The sequence below is a fragment of the Syngnathus leptorhynchus genome, chromosome 19, assembly GCF_054491065.1.
Source record: "Syngnathus leptorhynchus isolate UIUO chromosome 19, UIUO_Slep, whole genome shotgun sequence".
Lineage (NCBI taxonomy): Eukaryota > Metazoa > Chordata > Actinopteri > Syngnathiformes > Syngnathidae > Syngnathus > Syngnathus leptorhynchus.
Window position 1 is genome coordinate 7,552,542 of NC_141213.1, and position 19,321 is coordinate 7,571,862.

The 19,321-nt window shown below is 47.5% G+C and overlaps 1 protein-coding gene across 1 annotated transcript; it reads right to left on the bottom strand.

Moving 5' to 3' along the window:
• Positions 1–592: 592 nt before the first annotated feature.
• On the bottom strand, positions 593–16,705 carry ube3c (ubiquitin protein ligase E3C). The gene is made up of 25 exons (XM_085939444.1): positions 16,625–16,705; positions 16,366–16,497; positions 15,739–15,849; positions 15,618–15,671; positions 15,394–15,468; positions 15,058–15,189; positions 14,863–14,978; positions 14,543–14,700; positions 14,309–14,462; positions 13,657–13,877; positions 13,411–13,562; positions 13,136–13,323; positions 10,445–10,531; positions 10,215–10,372; positions 9,908–10,134; positions 8,877–8,981; positions 8,706–8,793; positions 7,502–7,599; positions 7,295–7,427; positions 6,603–6,850; positions 4,699–4,911; positions 3,573–3,761; positions 3,426–3,492; positions 3,162–3,292; positions 593–1,858 (listed from the first exon to the last, which is right to left on the bottom strand). The coding sequence occupies exons 3-25, from the start codon at positions 15,802–15,804 to the stop codon at positions 1,688–1,690; spliced, it is 3,231 nt and encodes a 1,076-aa protein (XP_085795570.1). The 5' UTR covers positions 15,805–15,849; positions 16,366–16,497; positions 16,625–16,705; the 3' UTR covers positions 593–1,687.
• Positions 16,706–19,321: the final 2,616 nt, after the last annotated feature.

The window sequence follows — 19,321 nt, forward strand, 5'->3', positions numbered from 1 at the left end:
GTCGTACTTTTTTGTGGCTGCTTTGATTTGATCCTGGTAGGAAGGATGAAGCGCTGTGGATTTAGAAAAAGATTTGTGCCGAGTTTTGCTTCAACACAAACATTTTATTTTGCCGTTCAAATGCTTACCTCGGCGGGCTAAAGTCAATTATGATTATTATTAGATGCCTGCGTGGCTGCCGGCCGCTGATGATTCACAGCATCCCGCATTAACGCTGTCACTTCTAATCCATCACCGAGTAATAGTCCTGAATAAATCTCGGGATAATTGAGATGAATCCCTCATTTCAATGACAAGTCGGCTTTTTTAAGACCCAATTACTACTTGAAGTCGCACGCGGTAAGGTTTGGGGGCTGCTGAGATGTTGCCGAGAGGAGAGGAGATGAGATGGCTTGGCTCCAAAAACAGCCACGAATAGTGGATTTATGACAAACGCACACAAGCTTCATTTGCGCCCGCTCCGGTAATGCACCTCAAGGCCAGAATAGTTCTGCTCAGTGTTTCTTAACTAGATGTTTCTTTCATTATATGTCAGAGGCCATAAAGAGCCAGGACTTTTCGTCGCCGTTACTTGAAATGACCAACAAGAAAAGAAGGCTGAAAAAAGAAACGTGGATTTATTTCCATACACTCGATTGTTGCTACACGGAACTATTGCAACCACATGACGCATTCTCGCCCCACACCACCACACACATACACACACGGGGAGGAAAACCTGTACAAATACTGAAGAAATAATGAATCGTTCAAGAGAAACATGTACATATTCACAAATCCATCGCACTGCTGAATAAATCCGCATTGACAAAAACGTTGCACGCACGCGTCGGTCTCCACCCACGGCGTTGACACGCTAGGACTATTTGACGGAATCCCAAAATGAATGCCGCACACTTGACTTGTATTGCCATATTATCTTTGGTGGGGTGGGGGAAAACAAAGAAAAAAAGATAGAAGCGCTAATGTCGCTTTTTCCACTGCTCAGCACTGATCGTCTTGGTTTGGGGCTCACTAGTCACTTTTCCACCACATTACTTTGGGCAAACTGCACCAATAAAATAATGATCCACCTTGGCCACCAGGAGGCAGTATAAGAACATTCTTGCAGTCTATGCAGTCAAGATGGCAGCTCCTTTAGGGTCCTCGCAGAGGATAGACGACTACAACCGCCATTATCTTGACTGTTCATATCCCATCGCCACTGTTTGTGTTCAAATATTCAATGCTTAAAGGGGAAAAAGTAGGTTAGTCTTCCACACCAAAATCTATCTTCTTTTTGTGTCTATTTGGGCTGAAGGAAGTATGACTTGATTGGAAAAAAAAATTACTGGGTGGGTGAAGCAGCGTCATCTGGTGGACAATTCTAATCCAGGGAGGGAATACTTGGTTCATGACTGTCTTAGATATTTGATTGTTTTATATCTATGGCCTAGTTTGCTACCCTGTCTTTTCCTAAAAAAAATCAGAAATGTAATGACGACTTTACTGCACGAAACAAAAATAGTGTGCAGTGGAAAAATGGTCGGTTTTGTTTCTTTAAATGAACTGGGAAAAAAAACGTGTTTAAAATAGAGGCTACGGCCTCTTAACGTGAAGCCCGTCGTCCGTCCCCTGGCGCTCAACACGCATTCGGCACACACGCGCACAAAAAGCAGGAAAAGTCAGTGCAGGCCGTAGCTTCAGCTCAGCTCAGCTCAAAGCCGGACGACGACTCGATGGCGTAGAGCAGCTTGTTCCTCATCTGATGCTGGCTGTAGAACTCGGGCAGCTTGAGCAAGTTCATGCAGGTGCTGGCCGTGGGCAGCCTGTCCAGGTCGGTGCCGCCGTTGTGGACGCAGAAGGCTGGGTATAACTCCTGGGGGGGGGGGTGTCCATCAGTTCAGCACGTTCATTGAGGAAAAGAGAAGAAAAAAAAAAATACAAATTCAAAAAATGTCCAGCCTGTGCAAGGATCCGCTTAGAAAGCAAGCCGCACTTTGACCTGGCAGGGAGCACTCATTTCACGTCATCTATCCTACCGACTGTGACATTGAGCCTTTCCGTCACGAGCAGCCTCCATTTCCTCTCCGCTATTCCAAGTCAGCAAATAGCCCATCATCCCGATTAAATGGCTCTTGGGGGTCTCAGCCGCAACGACCCCATTTTTCCCACAATTACCGTATTAAACTATCGTTGCTTCTTTAGAACGTGTCGGGGAGGTGGAAAAAAAAAAGTGCAGTTTCCATCATCATTTTTAAATGGCTCTGCTTGACAGCACCTATATCTCCGCTAATGAATCCCGGGCGGGCGGGCTCCTTTCACGACAGCTAATTAAGGCGGAGCTGGCTCCAGCCGGGGGGCCGTGTCAGGGGGGCTGCCCCGGCCGACCACAAATTAACGTCCGGACAGGGACGGCGGGAGGGAGGGAGGGAGGGAGAACCGCCCGCCCGCCCGCGCGGGCTGGCTGGCCAAAGTCAAATGGATTAAAAAAAGGAGGTGGCGAGAGGAGGTAACAGCGGGGATTTGTCAAGAGTTTGGATCCTCGACGCTAGCACGGGCGGGACAGCCATAAAGTTGGAGAAAGCTAATGAGGCTAATAAAAAGATACAATCCCAATGGACATCGTTGATACTTCCCAAACCTTTTTAGCCCCAATTAGAAATGCGCTCATGTAAAGCGCTTAACACGTTTTATTAGACCGCGGGCACTTAATTCGACGTTGAATTGAAAGCACAGCACCAAAAATGTCACATGATACATCGATGACTTGGCTTTCTTGTAAGCCGCTTTCCAAATGAGACTCTCCGAAGAATCTGGGATTCAGCAACATTGCGGGGAAATGATGCGTCAAAAGTTCAGCTGGCTACAAACTCTTGACTAAATACGACAATATTTGTCCAGAGCGAGAAAAGCAGGGTCGTGAACTGGCGGGGCCTGATAACACTTAATGGCTTATCAGAGCGGCCTTATCGCTCCGGTCGGTCGCTCGGTGGCTGTTTTCAAGTCATCTATCCATCTATCCATCTATCCACCTACCCACCTACCTACCTACCTACCTACCTACCTACCTACGTTTGCATCCCAAACACATCAAAGCCACGTTTGGGTTTAATAGCCAGCACGGTGCTGCTGCTGCCTTTCACATAGTCTGACACAAAATTTGCGAGGGAGGGTCCAACCTTGAAGCCGAGCAGAGGAGGTCTGGAGCAGCTGGTGACGAACTTGAGAAGCTTGCGCTTCTCTTCGTCTGTAAAGCCTTCCACCACCTCCCAGAAGATCTGGATGACGGGGTGCGTGGCCGTGTAGCCACCTAAGGACGTGGCAAAGATGGAGCGGGAGTCATTTTTCTCAACCATTTTTTAGAGCGACTGCATTTTGTTGACTGGCTGGACAGCACCTCTGCTGGTTTCAGCCAAGTAGTGCACTTTGATTCCACCACCTACCGGAGTAGTTTGTAAACTTTTTCAGGTCGTCGAGACAAATTGGCACGTGAGCGCCGGATATCAGCACCTGTTTGAAAAGTAAAAGTCGGTTTGTTTGTTTGTTTGTTTGAACGCAAGGCAGGCATCCTCCTCTCAAGTTTCGCTCACCTGGATCTCCTGCTGGTCAAACATGCGCAGCCACTCCAGGTTGACCACGTTGGCCAGCCCCTGCCTGAAGGCCAGGCAGTGCGGCCGGATCTGCTTGTTGAGCCGGTAGTCGGCCACCAGGTGGATGTACGCGATGCGGTTGGCCGTGGTGACGGGAATGTCCTTCCCGCCGAGCTTCAGTTCCACCACCTACCCGGGACGCACGTTTCGGGACATTGCATCAGTTACAAAGCAAAGAGCCCAAATAGCGGAATTACATCCTTGATGAGGGACGACTTTGCTATCAGCCAAGTTTGGGCACAAAAACTGCAACCGTGAACTCCTACAAATAGGCAGGGGTGCCAGGTGGATGGAACTCAATCACAGGCAGGCAGGCAGGTCATTAAAACCTAGCACTCTGATGTGTCCCGTCGAGTGCCCGCCGTTAAGTGCTCGCTCGGCTAAATATAGCGCGGCGGCCAATGAACATCTGCTCCAATGCAATTTGGCCCCGGGCTCTCTTTTCATTAGCTTTAGAGCAGTTAGCGCTTGATAAAATGTGCTCATGGCGGTTCATAAAGGCGGCTTTATGATGACATCACAATGTCTGCGGGAGGACAAGAACGGCCGGCCGCTAAACGCCAACTTTGGCACTTGTGCCGATGGTGATTTCTTATTTCTCTCGGGAGCCACTTTGGACAGACAGGTTGTTTACTCACCGCTGAGACATTACACCACGGCCTCTCTGACGCCGTGCCGTGGCTCCAACAAAAAGCGGATGGTGATAAGCTTCCCAAGACCGTTGAGTCAGAATGAAAGTTGCTGCTCAAATTTTTCTTCTGGCAGACAGTGCCATTATGTGCTAATGTACGAGAATTACGGCTCTTATCTGGCTCTCCGCTATCTCGCAGGGGGGCAAACGGAGGGCAGGCAAGTTGGCCGGGTGTGTGCCTAATCTTCCGCAAATGGCCCCCCCCTCCTCCCTCCCTATCGTGTTTGCCGAGGCCGTGTCGCGACTTGGCCGCTTTTCAGGCGCTGTTTGACCAGAGCCAATAAGACGCGTTGAGTAAACAGCCCAGCTCGGGCTCCGACTCTTAGCTTGGATGCCGCTCGCTTCGGTCATTTTTGGATGGAGGAAATGTTTCACCTGAGCCTCTCCCAGATCATTGTTGACCACCGTAAAGTTGAGACCCAGCTCCTCCACGTCGCCCTCATAGCTCTTGAGGAAGAGAAGGTTCCGGTACATCTCTGGGTCCAGAGAGGCCAGATGGTGGATGTCCACGTCGGCGCTGGTGCCCAGCAACTTGGACAGGAAGAAACTGGCAAATGGCAACTCCACCAGCATGTTCTCGTAAAGAGCCTGGGGAACCAAATCCGGGTCTAGTCAGTGGCAAATGGAAACTCCGCCAGCGTGTTCTCGTAAAAAACCAAATCCAGGTCTAGTCAGGTGCGCGCTTGACGCTTCAAACTACCAAAACGGAACGAGATGGTCCGTCCATTTTGTCAATGATAAGATTGTAAATACGCTGGCGCGACTGAGCGCAAAAGTCAATCCATCTCAAACTTTTCTAAATGCCAAGTCTCACCTTGACCTGCCTGAGACGCTATTAAGAAGCAGTGGCAGCGGCAGCAGGCAGCAGGCAGGCAGATGACTCATAAAACTCCAAAGCTAATGTCCTAGAATCGTCGGAAAAAGAAGCCCTAAATATGCAGCTCTTTAGAAATGATAGCGCTAAAATCCCTGAGCGCATCAGCTAAATGGATTATAAATCTCCAGGATTTCCATAATGCGTGCATCTTAAACACACACGCGCTGACTCGTAAATCACGCCTATTTTCTAAACACGGCTTAATTGCGCAACTTCAAACATGGTCTATTTTTGATGCAAAATAATCCACTTAGTATTTCGCCGGCGGGTGGCCAGCGCTCGTTGGGGACCATATGTGCCGCCTGGCCCCCTGGAAACCTATCAATAACGCTGGTGCCGGGAAGAGGCTACGTTTATGGATGGGGGAAGAGGGGGGGGGGGGCCCTCCCATTTCTTTTCTCTCAAAAACGCCACTTACTTTATTTATGAGTGTTTATTGCCAGAAATTGTGCCAAAATGACTTGGGGACGTTAAGAATTAATTATTATGGCCCTCGGACGTTTTAATATAAGTGAGTGCAGTGGCAGCGCAATTAAAGCAGATCGAGGCGCCATCAGGTGGAATAAATGCCAGCAACATTGTAGGTGCATTCTGTTGGCTGCCAAATAAATGGCCATCAATAAAATTAGAATGCCTTTAAAAGGCATCAGCATCTATCAAAGGTGGGAGGATCTATTCAGCTCACTGCGCTCACCTTCATAGTTAGGAGGGAGCAAAAAAAAAAAAAAACCCCCGAATTCTGTGTCCCGTGTAGTTCCCCAAGTGCTGTTATGCAATAATAGAGAAAGACAGATGCTGGATTGTTTTTTTCACCTATTGTGGGTCGATTTGAAATGTATCCTCCGCAATCACGGGGCTTCCGCCAAAACCTGTTTCCATGTTTGCGCCTTAAATCTTCAAGTGAGGAAGAAGGATGAGGAGCGGCTGCCACCGCCGCTGCTGCCGCCGCCGCTGCTGCTGCCGCCGGTGACGGTCAATCCCATTTGGGTGAGTACCCGCAGCACTCGCCGCGGCCGTAATGCATCAGCGCAACAATGGAACGCCTCCTACATTAATTGACTATATTAATCTCCCGTGTCCTTTGAGCCTCGCCCCCGCCCGCCCGCCCGCTGGTGATGCAATCTCAATCTATATAAAGGCTTTGCCCACTAAACAAATACCGGCGGGGCCGTGCAAAATGGCCGCTCAAACGTCCATTTTTATGGCGAGAGGGAGGAAGTGGAGGTAGGGTTAATTGAAAGTCAAACTCACATTTATTTCCACCACCATTAGCGTCGGCGGATGAGCGAATACACAAACTCGTTGGAATGAACGCTCAGGTCAAGCGATCGGCTAAGAGCCATCCGATTCAAGTCGGTGGGCAAAGGCTCCAATTTGGGACGAGCTCGGGCCGGCCGCTCACCTTCCCCAGAATCCTGCCCAGAAAGTAGTAGTGTCGCGCAAAGGACTCCCCCACCAGCGTCTCAGCGGCGGGGTTGGGGTACAGCAGGCCTTCGTTGGTGGTCTTGAACATGCCCTGGTTGGGGTTGAACCCCGACTTGAGGAGCTCGTTGAGGAACTCGCGGAAGATGCCCCCGCCGTCGATGCCCGCCTCGTCCAGGCCGTGGGCGTTCAGCAGGTGCACCCGGATTCTTTTCTTTAAGTCTGGCTCTGTGCGAGTAAATAATCCAAAGCAATAGTTTTGGATACATTCGAATCAACCTCCATAAAAGGTCAGAATAATGAACGCAAGGCGCACAAGGCAAGGCGCGCAAGGCAAGGCGCGGCAAGGCACGGCGCTAAATCAGTCAGCTCTACCTTCTAGATAGGCACATAAATGCTATAGATCATGTCTCGAGCCTACTACTCGTTTTAATCAGAGTGCTGGGGCCCAGCTCGAGTGGCCTTTTCAATTAAAAACACAAAAGAGGTGACTTAAAATAATTGATTCCGCCTTTTATGCCTTCCATTAGAATAATCGCAAGCGCCATTACGCACGTGGCAGCGTGGGCGAGAGGAGGAGCTAACCTTCATTTTTACCTCCATATAAAGATTTTATAGGGGGCCGAAGAAAAGTTTGAAAATGAGTGGGAATGTTGACAGAGCTTGCCCTACCGTTCTCTGGCGAGAGTTTGTCGTAGGCGTCTTCGTAGATGTAGTTGCGTCGAATGGTGACGACGATGCCGTTGGAGAAGGGCCCGTCCCCCTGGACGTCCCGCTTGTCGGCATAGATTAACCTCTGGAAGATCTAACGCGCAACACCGGGTCGGTTGGATTGTTTTTCTCGTCTGCCGTACGGACTATATACGGCATAGCCGTTACCTTGACTCGCTCCTCGAAGGGAACGACAAAAGGGAGCTCGGTGAGGATAGCCAGATGTCTCTCCTCCGACACGGACAGCTGTGGAGGCTCAGAGCCCACTGCAAAGTGCACACAAAATCATTCAATGGAGCTGTCCATCCGCCACTTATCCATTAATTAAAGTGACCTCCACATTTCCACTGTTAAGCCAAAAGAGCAAAACTCCACTCCGGCTCAATTAGTCAGTCTGATCTGCATTTTCCGTCTGAGTAGAAATACCGCCTCCGTCGGGGCGCTCGATACATCGCTCGTACATCAGCTCGGGGGAGGACGACAAAGTGTGTGCGCACCTGTGTGTGTGTGTGTGTGTGTGTGTGTGTGTGTGTGGGGGGGGGATCCATTTGAGAAAATGAGAAAAGGAGCGAGCAAACAGCAGGAGCAGATGTGGTCGAGTTCAGCAGGTACTTTCGGGCTAATTGAATGGAGGCCATACAGCCTGGGAGTGACATTAGGCAGCTCATACACACACACACATTGTTATCAGCTTGTTTTCACACAATGCAGTCACACACACACACACACACACACACACACACACACCTGGGCACTTTTCTTACTATTAGAGAGGCCTGGCTATGTTGTCGTGACCCTATGTAACCAGACAAGACTCAATACGATCCATTCAAATAATTCATATATTTTTACTGATAACATTCTGGAAAGGGAAATCCTTTATAAAGAACCGCTTCTGCTGTTCCACTCCAGGCCTCTCGGTGGCGATAATGCTTATTGCATTGCAGCGCACACATTGGATTGGCATTAGGGAAATGCTTTATAAAGAAGCGCTTCTGCTGTTCCACTCCAGGCCTCTCGGTGGCGATAATGCTTATTGCATTGCAACGCACACATTGGATTGGCATTAGGGAAATGCTTTATAAAGAAGCGCTTCTGCTGTTCCACTCCAGGCCTCTCGGTGGCGATAATGCTTATTGCATTGCAACGCACACATTGGATTGGCATTAGGGAAATGCTTTATAAAGAACCGCTTCTGCTGTTCCACTCCAGGCCTCTCGGTGGCGATAATGCTTATTGCATTGCAACGCACACATTGGATTGGCATTCAATGAATCCTCTCCCTCAGCTGCCAATTCCAAGTCTGCTACTTACGTTAAAGGGTGGGCCTAAAAGGATAGGTTTGGTGTATCAAATGAAAAAACGATAGTACCGTCCAGTGTTGATTGGAGCGGTCCGATGCGGCCCATCCTTCTGGTTCTCCACACGTGTCGAGCAGACGGCACGTAGAGCTGAGTGACCTGAGCGTGGAAATGAGCGTGACCGTTGCCGGGATTTTCTCAAACTCAATGAAGGAAATGACTCTTGACCGAAGCGAGGCTACCTTATCGGCTCGGATGTTGACCTCCTGAGAGAGCCAGTGTTCCGTTGGGCAGAAGGGTCGGCGGATGTCGCGAGCCTTCAACATCTTCACCAAGTTTGTGATGACCTGGTTGAGTGCATCCAAAGAAAGATGAGCGTTGGAAAACATTGGATGAGTCAAAGTTGTGTGCTTTGTCATTCATTCGCTTTGTTTCGTTTGGAATTTGGTTCCACAGCAAAGAGGGAAGTACGGCGAACTAAAGGTTCCTGGAACTCGAGGTGACCACAACCGCAGTTTAACCTCAGGCCCCTTTAACGAGTTCTTTCGTCCCGCCGTAAGTTACGTTTCCACAGAACGTAAATGGAAGAGTTCTCCCCTAAAGAGCGTCATTTTCAATCAATGGTACAGCGTGCAAAGTGCAAAACGCTGTCGATGGAGCGCGCCGTGGTTCGCCCCTGACTCCCACAATGAATAAGCATTCCTTAATCAGCCCATCGGGTTAAGTGCCAGCCTTAATGGGCCTTTCCCAAACTCCTTCATGACACGCTTCTCCAAACATGGCCAAGAAGAAAGTTCCATTAGCAATATTAATACAAGCTTAGTTGATCATTTTCATTCAATTAGCTTCTTTCAATTAAATAGATAGCTCGACAATGGGTGCGATAAAAGATGGGAAGGGAGGGAGGGAGGGAGGGAGGGAGGGAGGGAGGGAGGAACGGCCGATGACACCAAGCAAACATTAGCGTGTTAGGGGTCGGCGGCGGTAAAGCCACTGTAAATCCCAGCGCTCAATTTGGAAAATGCACTTTTTTAATGGGTCCTTTTAGCTGACAAGAGCCCTTTGAGCAGATCTTTTATGAAAATCAAGCCCCTTCTCAGGTATTCGCCCACCTTCCTTCCTTCCGAGCCAGCCAGCGGCAAGGTCGCGTAATCACGTCATTAGAGTGAGCGAGGCGGAAAGGGGAGGGCATATTTTCCATCTCATTTGCTCGAGGTAAATAGTCAGCCGCTCCTCCATTCATTGCTTTATGGTGCAAATGTGCCGCCGATACCTTAAAGAGCTGCACCCAGCGTTTCTGCTCGGCCTGGATGCGCTGCTGCACCTCGGCGTTGGTCTTGACGCCCACGCTGCGGAAGGCCGCCATGTACTCCTCGCGGTGCTCCGTCTTGGTCTCCGGGTAGGCCAGCTTGATGATGCCCAGGCACGCGTCCCTCAGGCAGCGGGACAGAGTCACCAGCTCCAAAAGTGTGAAAGGCATCGTGGACGACTGGGTCTGACCTGTTCCGTTTTGCCAATCGTGAGAATATTACACCAGACATAGCGATAGTGGAGAATGCGGCGGCTCGGAGAACAAGCACCTTCCGCTTCGTGCTCCAAAAACTCGCTGTCGTGCACGGAGATGAGCGAGTGGCTGAAGAGGGAGCTGAAGAGGTAGAAGAGCGGAATGATGCGGTTGGAGTCTTCGTAGGACATGGGCGAGCCTCTGGAGATCAGCTGCAGCAGCGGAACCATGGAGCTGGTGAAGATGGACAGACGTCTCAGTTTGCTACAATTCCGCTGGGATTTGAGGGCCGCTACCAAAGCTCACCCGGTAATCATTTTGGTCGTCATGGAGGTGATCAGGTGCCAGAGATGCCGTAGGAACCGTGCGTTGAAGGCCAAACTGTACAGAAGCCTGCGGGAGAGCAAAAGAAAGGCGGGGGGGTTGTTCAAGCGTTCAACGCCAACATTATTCATCCTTTAACAAGCCGGCCAGAACAACCGTAAAGAGAGCCTCGCTTACCCGAGAAATAAATGACATTGCTCGCTATCGTGGAATCTTCTCGGCCTCCCCTCTCCAAAAGGAAATTAAATGAGCCATGAAGCTTTATTTAGGCGAGCCACCTTCCATTAGTAAACTAGTTGCTGCTGAGGGTCATAAACAGCCTCTGCGGCTTCCTGCTGGAGCCCCATTTAACTTAGTGGCCTACGGGGGGAGGAGATCAATTGGAGACAATGGAGGTCCTCGACGTGACCTCCCTCACGGTGCCAAACGTGCTCGCCAAGAATGACATGATAACACAGGGGAGGGCCCCCGCATACCTCACGCGCCGAGGTGCGAAGCGGCTCATTGTTCACGGCGTGCGTGTGTACGCTCCTAAACTGCGAGAGCAGGTGACGACATTGTGCTAAGTAGGCCAAATTTAAGAGCTGTGCCTCTCAGTCAGCTGTCAAATACTTGCGTTCCATAACTTGGATTATTCTCCTCCTCATTGCGTGCTCAGACTGTAAAAGTAAAAGGCCCAAAAAACAATCAATCATTCCATTTGTGGAGGCAACAATGGAGGAATTTAAACAGGGCTGCATCTCGCTAAGGATGCTTATGTTTTTTTGACAGGACATGGAACAGGTGTTGATCGAAATGACGCCGCTCAAACTCCGCCTCTCCCATCAAGCCATTCAATGGCCGCTCGGAGCTGACCCCGATGCTTGAAAAATGGTCCGCGGCCCGCCACGCGCCATCTGTCTACGCTACAAGGCTCTGGAGAGAAACTCGGGGGGCACATAACAAGCCGGCGCGAGTGTTTGATTGAAATGGGAAACAAAGCACTAAATGCCAGCTGACGTGCTGATTTACAGCCTGCGCGAACCCCCAAAGCCCCTTCTCAATCACGGAATGAACCACTAATAAACAAAGTCAAAAAAGGGTTGGGGAGGGGGAAGGAGAAAGGAAAAAAGAAAAAAAAAAAAAACAGCCTGATAAATCACCGCGGGAGGGATCATTTTATTCCAGAGGTCTGAAGTGCCCGCCAAGCCACGTGTGTTTTTCTCTCCGCTCTGGCTTTCAAAGCGGTTCATATCCAATGCTAACCATCAAAATGGCATTAGAGAACGGGCGAGGGGATCATTAGAAAAGCAATTCCAATCTATTATCGGCTTTTAATCGCGCTCTGACTTTGCGCATATTTATGAAAAACGCAAGGTTGGCAAGACAAATTCAGGAAGCCACTCGCCCCTTCTCCTCCTCCTCTTTCTCCTCCTTTAGTGGATCAGCACAGTAAATCAAGAACGGGATGCAATTTGCTCCCCTTAGCCTCTTGTAAAGCTATCCCGTCCACTCTCCAAGTGATTCATCTTCTTCGGCCAGCTAATTATTTTGTACAGATACCCAATAATGATGAAAGACTAAGGGCGGGATTTATGGCAAAAGTGGCAGGAAAAAGGGAGGGACGTCGTGAAAAAATTAAGGGCATTAACGGAGCGCACTTGAAATTCTCCCGGAGAGGCAAAATCTACAATTAGGAGTCAACCGTTTTGCTCGAGTTGTAAATTTTAAGCGCCGACACATAATACGATCGTTGTCATAATCGTTTTCAGTATCTCCATAGCCTCAACATACCGATGGAATGTAAGAAAAATAAAACAGCATCTATTTTGAGTGGCGGAGGCTACTTTTTCCAGGCCTCCATTTTGAGTCAGGTTCTGCTACTGTCAATTAAAAACGTTTTTTCCCCCAGTTCATTTATATTCTCAATATAAATGTGTGTGTGTGTGTGTGTGTGTGTGTGTGTGTGTGTGTGTGTGTGTGTGTGTGTATATATATATATATATATATATATTTATTTATTTATTTATTTATTTATTTTTTTCCTCTTTCAAATTCTCCGAACCTGCACACTTATCCTCCTCACTTGGTTTCGACTAAGTGCGCACAGTTTAAGTAAAGCACACACCTACAAATCTTGGGGCTTTTACTAATGATTAACTGGTGCAGGTTGACCAAGCACAAAGCCTCAAACGCAGGCTTTCGGCAATCAGCACCTCTGACATCCTGGCCCTAATGTAATCAGCCTCCCGAGAAGAGGTAATTGCCCTCATCCAGCCCTGACAGCTTGACGGACATCTTCTGCTTCCTGTCGCCGCTTGTAAATGCCAGCGAGATGCGCACGGCCAGCGGACGGACGCCCTACCTTCTGCTCTCTTTGCAGACGGCCAGCGGACGGACACCCTACCTTCTGCTCTCTTTGCAGACGGCCAGCGGACGGACGCCCTACCTTCTGCTCTCTTTGAAGACGGCCAGCGAACGGATGCCCTACCTTTTGCTCTCTTAAACGACCGCCGAAACGTGTGACGGTGCACTTTTGCTAATTGTACAAATGTAAATTTTATACTGGCAATTAAGTGTTTCTTAATATTGGGAAAAAAAAAAAAAAAATGAAAATATTGACCATTCAGTTACAGGTTGGAAAAAATATAACGCACAGATGTCCATTTTGTGGGATAGTGCAAATTCACTCACCTGACTTTGGGAACCAGGAGGCGATGCTGCACCATGAGCGTGTGACAGATGGACGCCATCATGGTGAACACTTCCTCACTGGCCGAGTCCCTCCACACCAGGTTGAGTAGCGTGTTGGTCTGCTGTTTGGTGTCCAGCTTGCGCACGCATTCCTCGGTGATCAGCTGCACGGAGATGCGACTGTCATCCTAATGGGCCGAGAGGGAGTTTGTTCCGGTTAAGTTGATGAAGGTTGTCCACACGCGTGCCACACCCACACCGTGCGCTTACGGTACCTTCACGGGCAGCGGATGGATATCGGCGTCGGAGTCGTCCTCGGAGTCGCTGCCCACCTCGGGCCGGTTGCAGCTCTCGGTCACGGGCAACAGAGGCAGCAAAGTCCGCAGAGCACTTAGATACAGCAGCAGGCCTTCCTCGGAGAGCGAACCTGCCAAAACCAACGGTGGCAGTCGGACGTGGGTAAAGGGAGAGATGTGACGACGGCTGACGGAATCCATCCATGACACTCGATGGCTACGCACCCAGGCAGTTCTCTCCTGCAGAGAGGACAAAGTAAAATATCCAGGGTGCTCGATTCTGGGCGATGGGGGAAGAGGTGACGGTGTTCCGGAGGGAGCCCAGGAAGGCCTCAAAGGGGAAGGCCAGCCGGGGGTCTGACAGGGCCGGGATGAAGAAGTGAAAGATCTGCTCCGTGAAGGGCGCCGAAATGAACTCCTCGGTGAAGGCGGCAAAGACAAAATGCCTGCAAGACAATGACAGATGAGCTCCGCTTTAAAAAGTTGCTTGGACACAAAAAAAAAAGAACCAATTAGGAATGAAAATGAGGGCCGGACTTTATGATGTGCGGCCCAGGTTGATCACTCTGCTAAGTGAGCGCTGGGCTATTGTGTCAGCAAACGGAGCTGCTTTGTGTGGCGAGCCCCCCTCACTCCCCCCCGAGTCACGTCGTGAGCTGTCGGACTGCGCGTGTGTACACAAGTTCCATTCACTCCCGCCTTGCTTTTCTTCGAGAAGAAAAGGACAACCCTGGACGTTTGCTCATAAGAATGAGTCGCCGACCGACTCGAGGCAAACAGTCGCGAGACCACTTGAGGATTTTACTGCTTGTTGTAAATCGACTTGAGTGTTGACTCCGGGCGGGAGGAAAAGAATATGAGACCCAGCTTGTCGTACCTGGCGCCCGCTGTGCAGGAGGAGTAGCTAAAGTGCAATGGTTTGAGGATGTGCTCCAATAGTGTGCTTGCCAAGGGAATAGAAGGAGAGTCGCTGTACTCCAGACTCGGAGGGAGTCGGTGAGTCACCAAAATGTACAGCGACCTGTAATATCCTGAAAAAGGACGACAACAAATGAGACTTTCACAAATATTTCTTTTCGGGTTTTTGACGGGACCGCCGCCGCTTGCTTACCTTTCTGGATCATATAGTGCAAAATCTGCTCCACCGTTGACGCCACACGCTTGGCGTCGGCCAAGACCGGCAAGTAGACTCTCTCCGAGGAGAAGATTTCCAACATCCGCATGGGAACGGCCACATTTAAGCTGTCGTCACCGCAGTTCTGCAGGAGTCTGGTGGGGAACAAATTGGAGATTTTATCGACTTTTTTCCAAGTTGCATATTTATTTGGGGGAAAAAAACACAGAGCAGAGATTCAAAACCAGAATGTCAAACTTAGTAAGCACTAGTCCACGGCATTAAGTGCAAAGCTCCTCATGAGTATGCCAAAGTACCTGCAGCAAAAACCCAATAGCCTCTTGATCTGAAACATACACGTCTGCCTGTGTTGACCCACGAGCAGCTTGACAAACTGACAGTTGTGTTTCACCAGGTTCTGGCACAGCCATATCTTCAATCAAACACACACAAAAATGACATTGGAGTAGAGAGACAAAGCCAGACGAGTATAATCAAAGCTGTCCTCTCACTAATCGGTGCGCATCCACGCTCTGTCGGTAGAAAAAGATGAGCTGCCTCGAAAGCAGACTTAGGGTCGGGGCTTCCAAAACGGGCTGTGTCTGGTTGGCGCAGTCGTCAAAATTGGCCCTCTGGATTGCGTACTGAAGAAAAAAAATCCATTTTACAAAGACAAAAATCACTGAGATTTAAGATTCAATTGTAGTATATTGAAGTGGGAATAAGTTGACTATTTCCAAGATACACTAATCAAAGGTTATTTAACTATTTATTAAAGTTGTAGCATTTTGAGATGAAAGCTGTGATATTACAAGAATTCGTTTTGTTTTTTTTCTTTAAAAACCGACCTGTCGCTTCAAGTCTTGGTAGCCACGTACATAGGACTGAATGAGGATGGCATTCTTCAGCCGTTTTCTATCATCCTGAGTGAGGCATGACAAAAAAAAAAAAGTGAGGAAACAGTCTTACTGTAGAAAAAAACATTTCTAACAATATGGTCATTTATCTGGTTAATAGAATCAATCTTTTCTAAAGTGTGTAAACCAAAAAAACTCCACGGTGTATTAGTCACCTCTCTTTTTCTTCTTTCTTCTTGAGTACGATGCAGAAGGGATGCTTTCGCTTCCTGGGAAAAGTATACAAAATATGGCTGACCTTGTCATTTGGGGATAGATCCAACAACCACACCTTACCTTTTTACTTGCTCCTCCGAGTGACACCTTAGGTCTCGTCTTGAAATCACCCTCGAAGCTAAACATCTTCACCTCTTTCCCATTGACTGATGGCGATATTGACACTTACTCCTGCCCCCAAGAGAAAAAAAAAGCAAGATCAAGGTGTAATCAAAAACTGGTGGGAGAGCTGTCAAAAATATGCTTGACAGTTGTAAGTAAGAAACAATACAGGACGCTACTAAATCACACAGAACTTGAGCGTTGAATTGCAGTCGTATTGAAATGTCAAACGTCATTTGTTATGATTCGGCTTCGACCGGCTTCCTTAGCTAGCAAATGACTCAGCAAGCAGGCTTGGAACGCAACCGTCTACGTTGTAATCGTGAAATGGAGCAGAAATTGAGAGGGATATGAGCTTATTGGCGCAACGTTTCAAGCTCTTCGACACCCGTGTTGGCGTAATACTACTTTGCTGACGTTAGCGACTGAGCTAAATTGCTAGCGAAGAAGCTAGCGCTGATAAGGGCTACCAGCACGGTGGGGTGGGTGGCAGGGTGGCTGCCCCTTTTAGACATCTTTTATGGTTAGACGCAACGGAGCGGAATTCTTGGTGGCCCATTGGCAGCATGCGGAATGGTTGGTTACCTTTGGCGTGTGAACTGCGTGGGGGCAGTGAGCTGTTTTAGAGCTGAATCCGGACGACTGTGTCCGCAAGAAGTCAACACACCACTGGGAGAAAGCGGAGAGGAGACCCGATTACTTCTGCTTCCTGTACGTCTGCGAAGCCAATTGGACGAAAGCAACGTCAATACTACGTCAGACGTAACAGTTCAAATCGGAGTTTTAAACTGCAAATAGTGAATGGAGTGCAGTAATACAAACAAAACAATCCAACCGGACCAACCTTATCATTCCTTTGATCCAAAAGATCATAGCATAGTTTTATAATATCCAAACGAACATGTGTGTGAGCTTCACTGCTACTCTGAAACGATTGCAAAGACAGGAAGTAGAACATTTTCGAGGTACGCCGAATGCATCACCGGGCCACCCACGGAAGCGCGCTCTCATCGAGGAAGAGGGATCAAATACAGTCAAGATCATTCCATTTGACCGTTCATTCAGTTGAAATCTAACATCAAACTGAATATTTCTCATTTAGTTTTTATTACTCTACATGGATAGTGCATGATTATATGACTGGAATATGAACGTTTTTCCTATTTTTGTCATTAAATGTGCCTTTGACTAAATGTACCTTTTATGGATTTTAATCATCTAAAAATTGAAGTTGAATGAAGTTAAAATTTGATCGAAAACGTGGGTGTATGCAGTGAATGTACAAATATGAAATTCCGAGAATTATTGGAGCATCACCAAACTCCAAATGATGATTTAACTGTGGCGTCAAATGGGAAAATGCCAATAAAAGACACCGCGTGAATTGGCTTGACAAAATGAGCACATATTGGAATTAATGCATTCTAAACTATGCCTATATGTCACGTTGATTTGTATCGTATCTAATTGTCCAAGTCATTAAGGGGCTATATTAACAGCTCTCAAGGATGACGAGGGGCTTGGGACAACCCCCTTTCTCTTCTTCTTGGATGTGATGGGTAAAAAAAGAAAGAAAAAAAAAGAGGAGTGGCTGTTGTAGGGGTTATAAATCTGTAAGGGCCAATTGAAAATGGCTCCATATTTCACCGCAGCCTTAATTGAAATATTCATAGTGCTTTTAATCAAATTAAAGCAGCTAGGCGCATGCAGACGGCTCACGCGCAGCTAGATCTGATTATTAAAAAACAATCATGAAAACAGACTAAAACCAATTCTATCAATGGCTATTTTAAACACCTAAATACATAAGTAGAACAACAATGCCAAATGGATCACCTTAGTAAATACTATTAGGGTTTTTTTTCAAATAAAAATGACAATCGTAAAAACTAGACAGAGATTCTAGAGAAAATGAATTTTCAAAGTAACAAAAAAGAAAAAATCCTCAACATCAGACTCACAAAGAGCTTCGATACTTTCGATAGATATAGGTGCGGTCGAATATTCGAGTAGGTTTGATGAAATGAAAACCAATTTCCCAAGTTGGTTTTGTTTGGTTATCTGCTCCAAACATTTGAATGAAGATATTCTGCAAAAACGACTCATATTCTTTTGCCTCTGCTCTCTCTCTCTATATATCTATCTCTCTCTCTCTGATTCATCCATCCATCCATCCATCCATCCATCCATCCATCCATCCATCATCCATGTCAGCTTTCTCGTCGTAGTCGTCGTCGTCCTATAGCTGCCGCTTATCATGGAGGTGCGCAATTAAATGGCGATCCTTTAGCTGCAAAGCGGCCGCTGACTTGTTGATTTCCCCCGAGCAAATAAAACGTCGGCCGTGGTGCTGACGAATGGTGCAAAACTAATCAGCTTTATTGGTAGACAGGTTAAGGCCAACGGGGGTGTCGATAATTCTCGCGGTGACCTCCCTCTTCCATTAACTTTAAGTGGCTTATTAGACCTTGCACGCTCCATTCCAAGCGCATGCAGCAGAATCGCTCGCCATTGGAATCGGACACATTTTGACGCTGGCTTGGCTCAATTGTTTCTCTTTTCAACATGTTGTTAAGCACATCCAAATGTCACCATGCACGAGCAGTCCGCATGGGGACTTGAATTTATTTCCCCATGCATTCGGCCTCCCACGTCACCATAATTGGCATGTTCGCGCGTGCCACCGGCTGACGGTTATTATTAGGATGATAAGAATAATTGCCGAATTACCCCGTGGGAGCACTTTTATTTCATTTGTCATCTAAATCCCATTGGGGCAGCTCACCTTTGAAGCAACATTCTTCATTCCGTTTTGAAAAGGATTATTTGAACATTAAACCAGTCTCTAATAATCATTTGCCACCTCCATTTTTCCGTCACCCATTTTAAAGCACGTTGAAAATGCAATTCCTATTTTCAGTCGTTTGTAGTTTTTTCGTCCTTCACAATTCAGGTTGGAATAGAAAATTGTTTCAACCACTTCAAATACGAAAATCCGAGAAATGAAAACGAGGTCGTCAGTATAAAGCACTAGTTGAACGTTTTAATAGTCCATATATTCAAAATTAGAATGTCTTAAAATCACAACCGAGCACATACAAAACAGCAACATTTGTTAGGCATGTGTTAATCCATAATCAGTGATCAAAATAAGCCTCATATGTTGGCTGCAAAACGGCATTAAAATGTATTTCATATCACGCTCCAGGAAGTAATGTTGTTGTTGTTTTTTAACTTTGTAACCAAATCAAATCATTCAAATGTTAAATCATCGAAATAAAACAAGAATTGGGCTCAGCCGCTGGAGGATTTCAACTCATTTGATAAACTGAAAACAAAACCATTGGAAGGAAGTCCTGCGCATCCAAATATGTTTGATGAATATAAAACCCCAAACTGTACTGCCATTTCTGTGTGCTTCTTTTTAATATTCCAAAGCATCCCTATTTAAAATAATATGAATAATGACTATAATACTAATATGTGTCTTGAAAAAGGCGCCTCGGGTGACCTTGAGGGGTGTGAAATCCTTCCAGTGTGC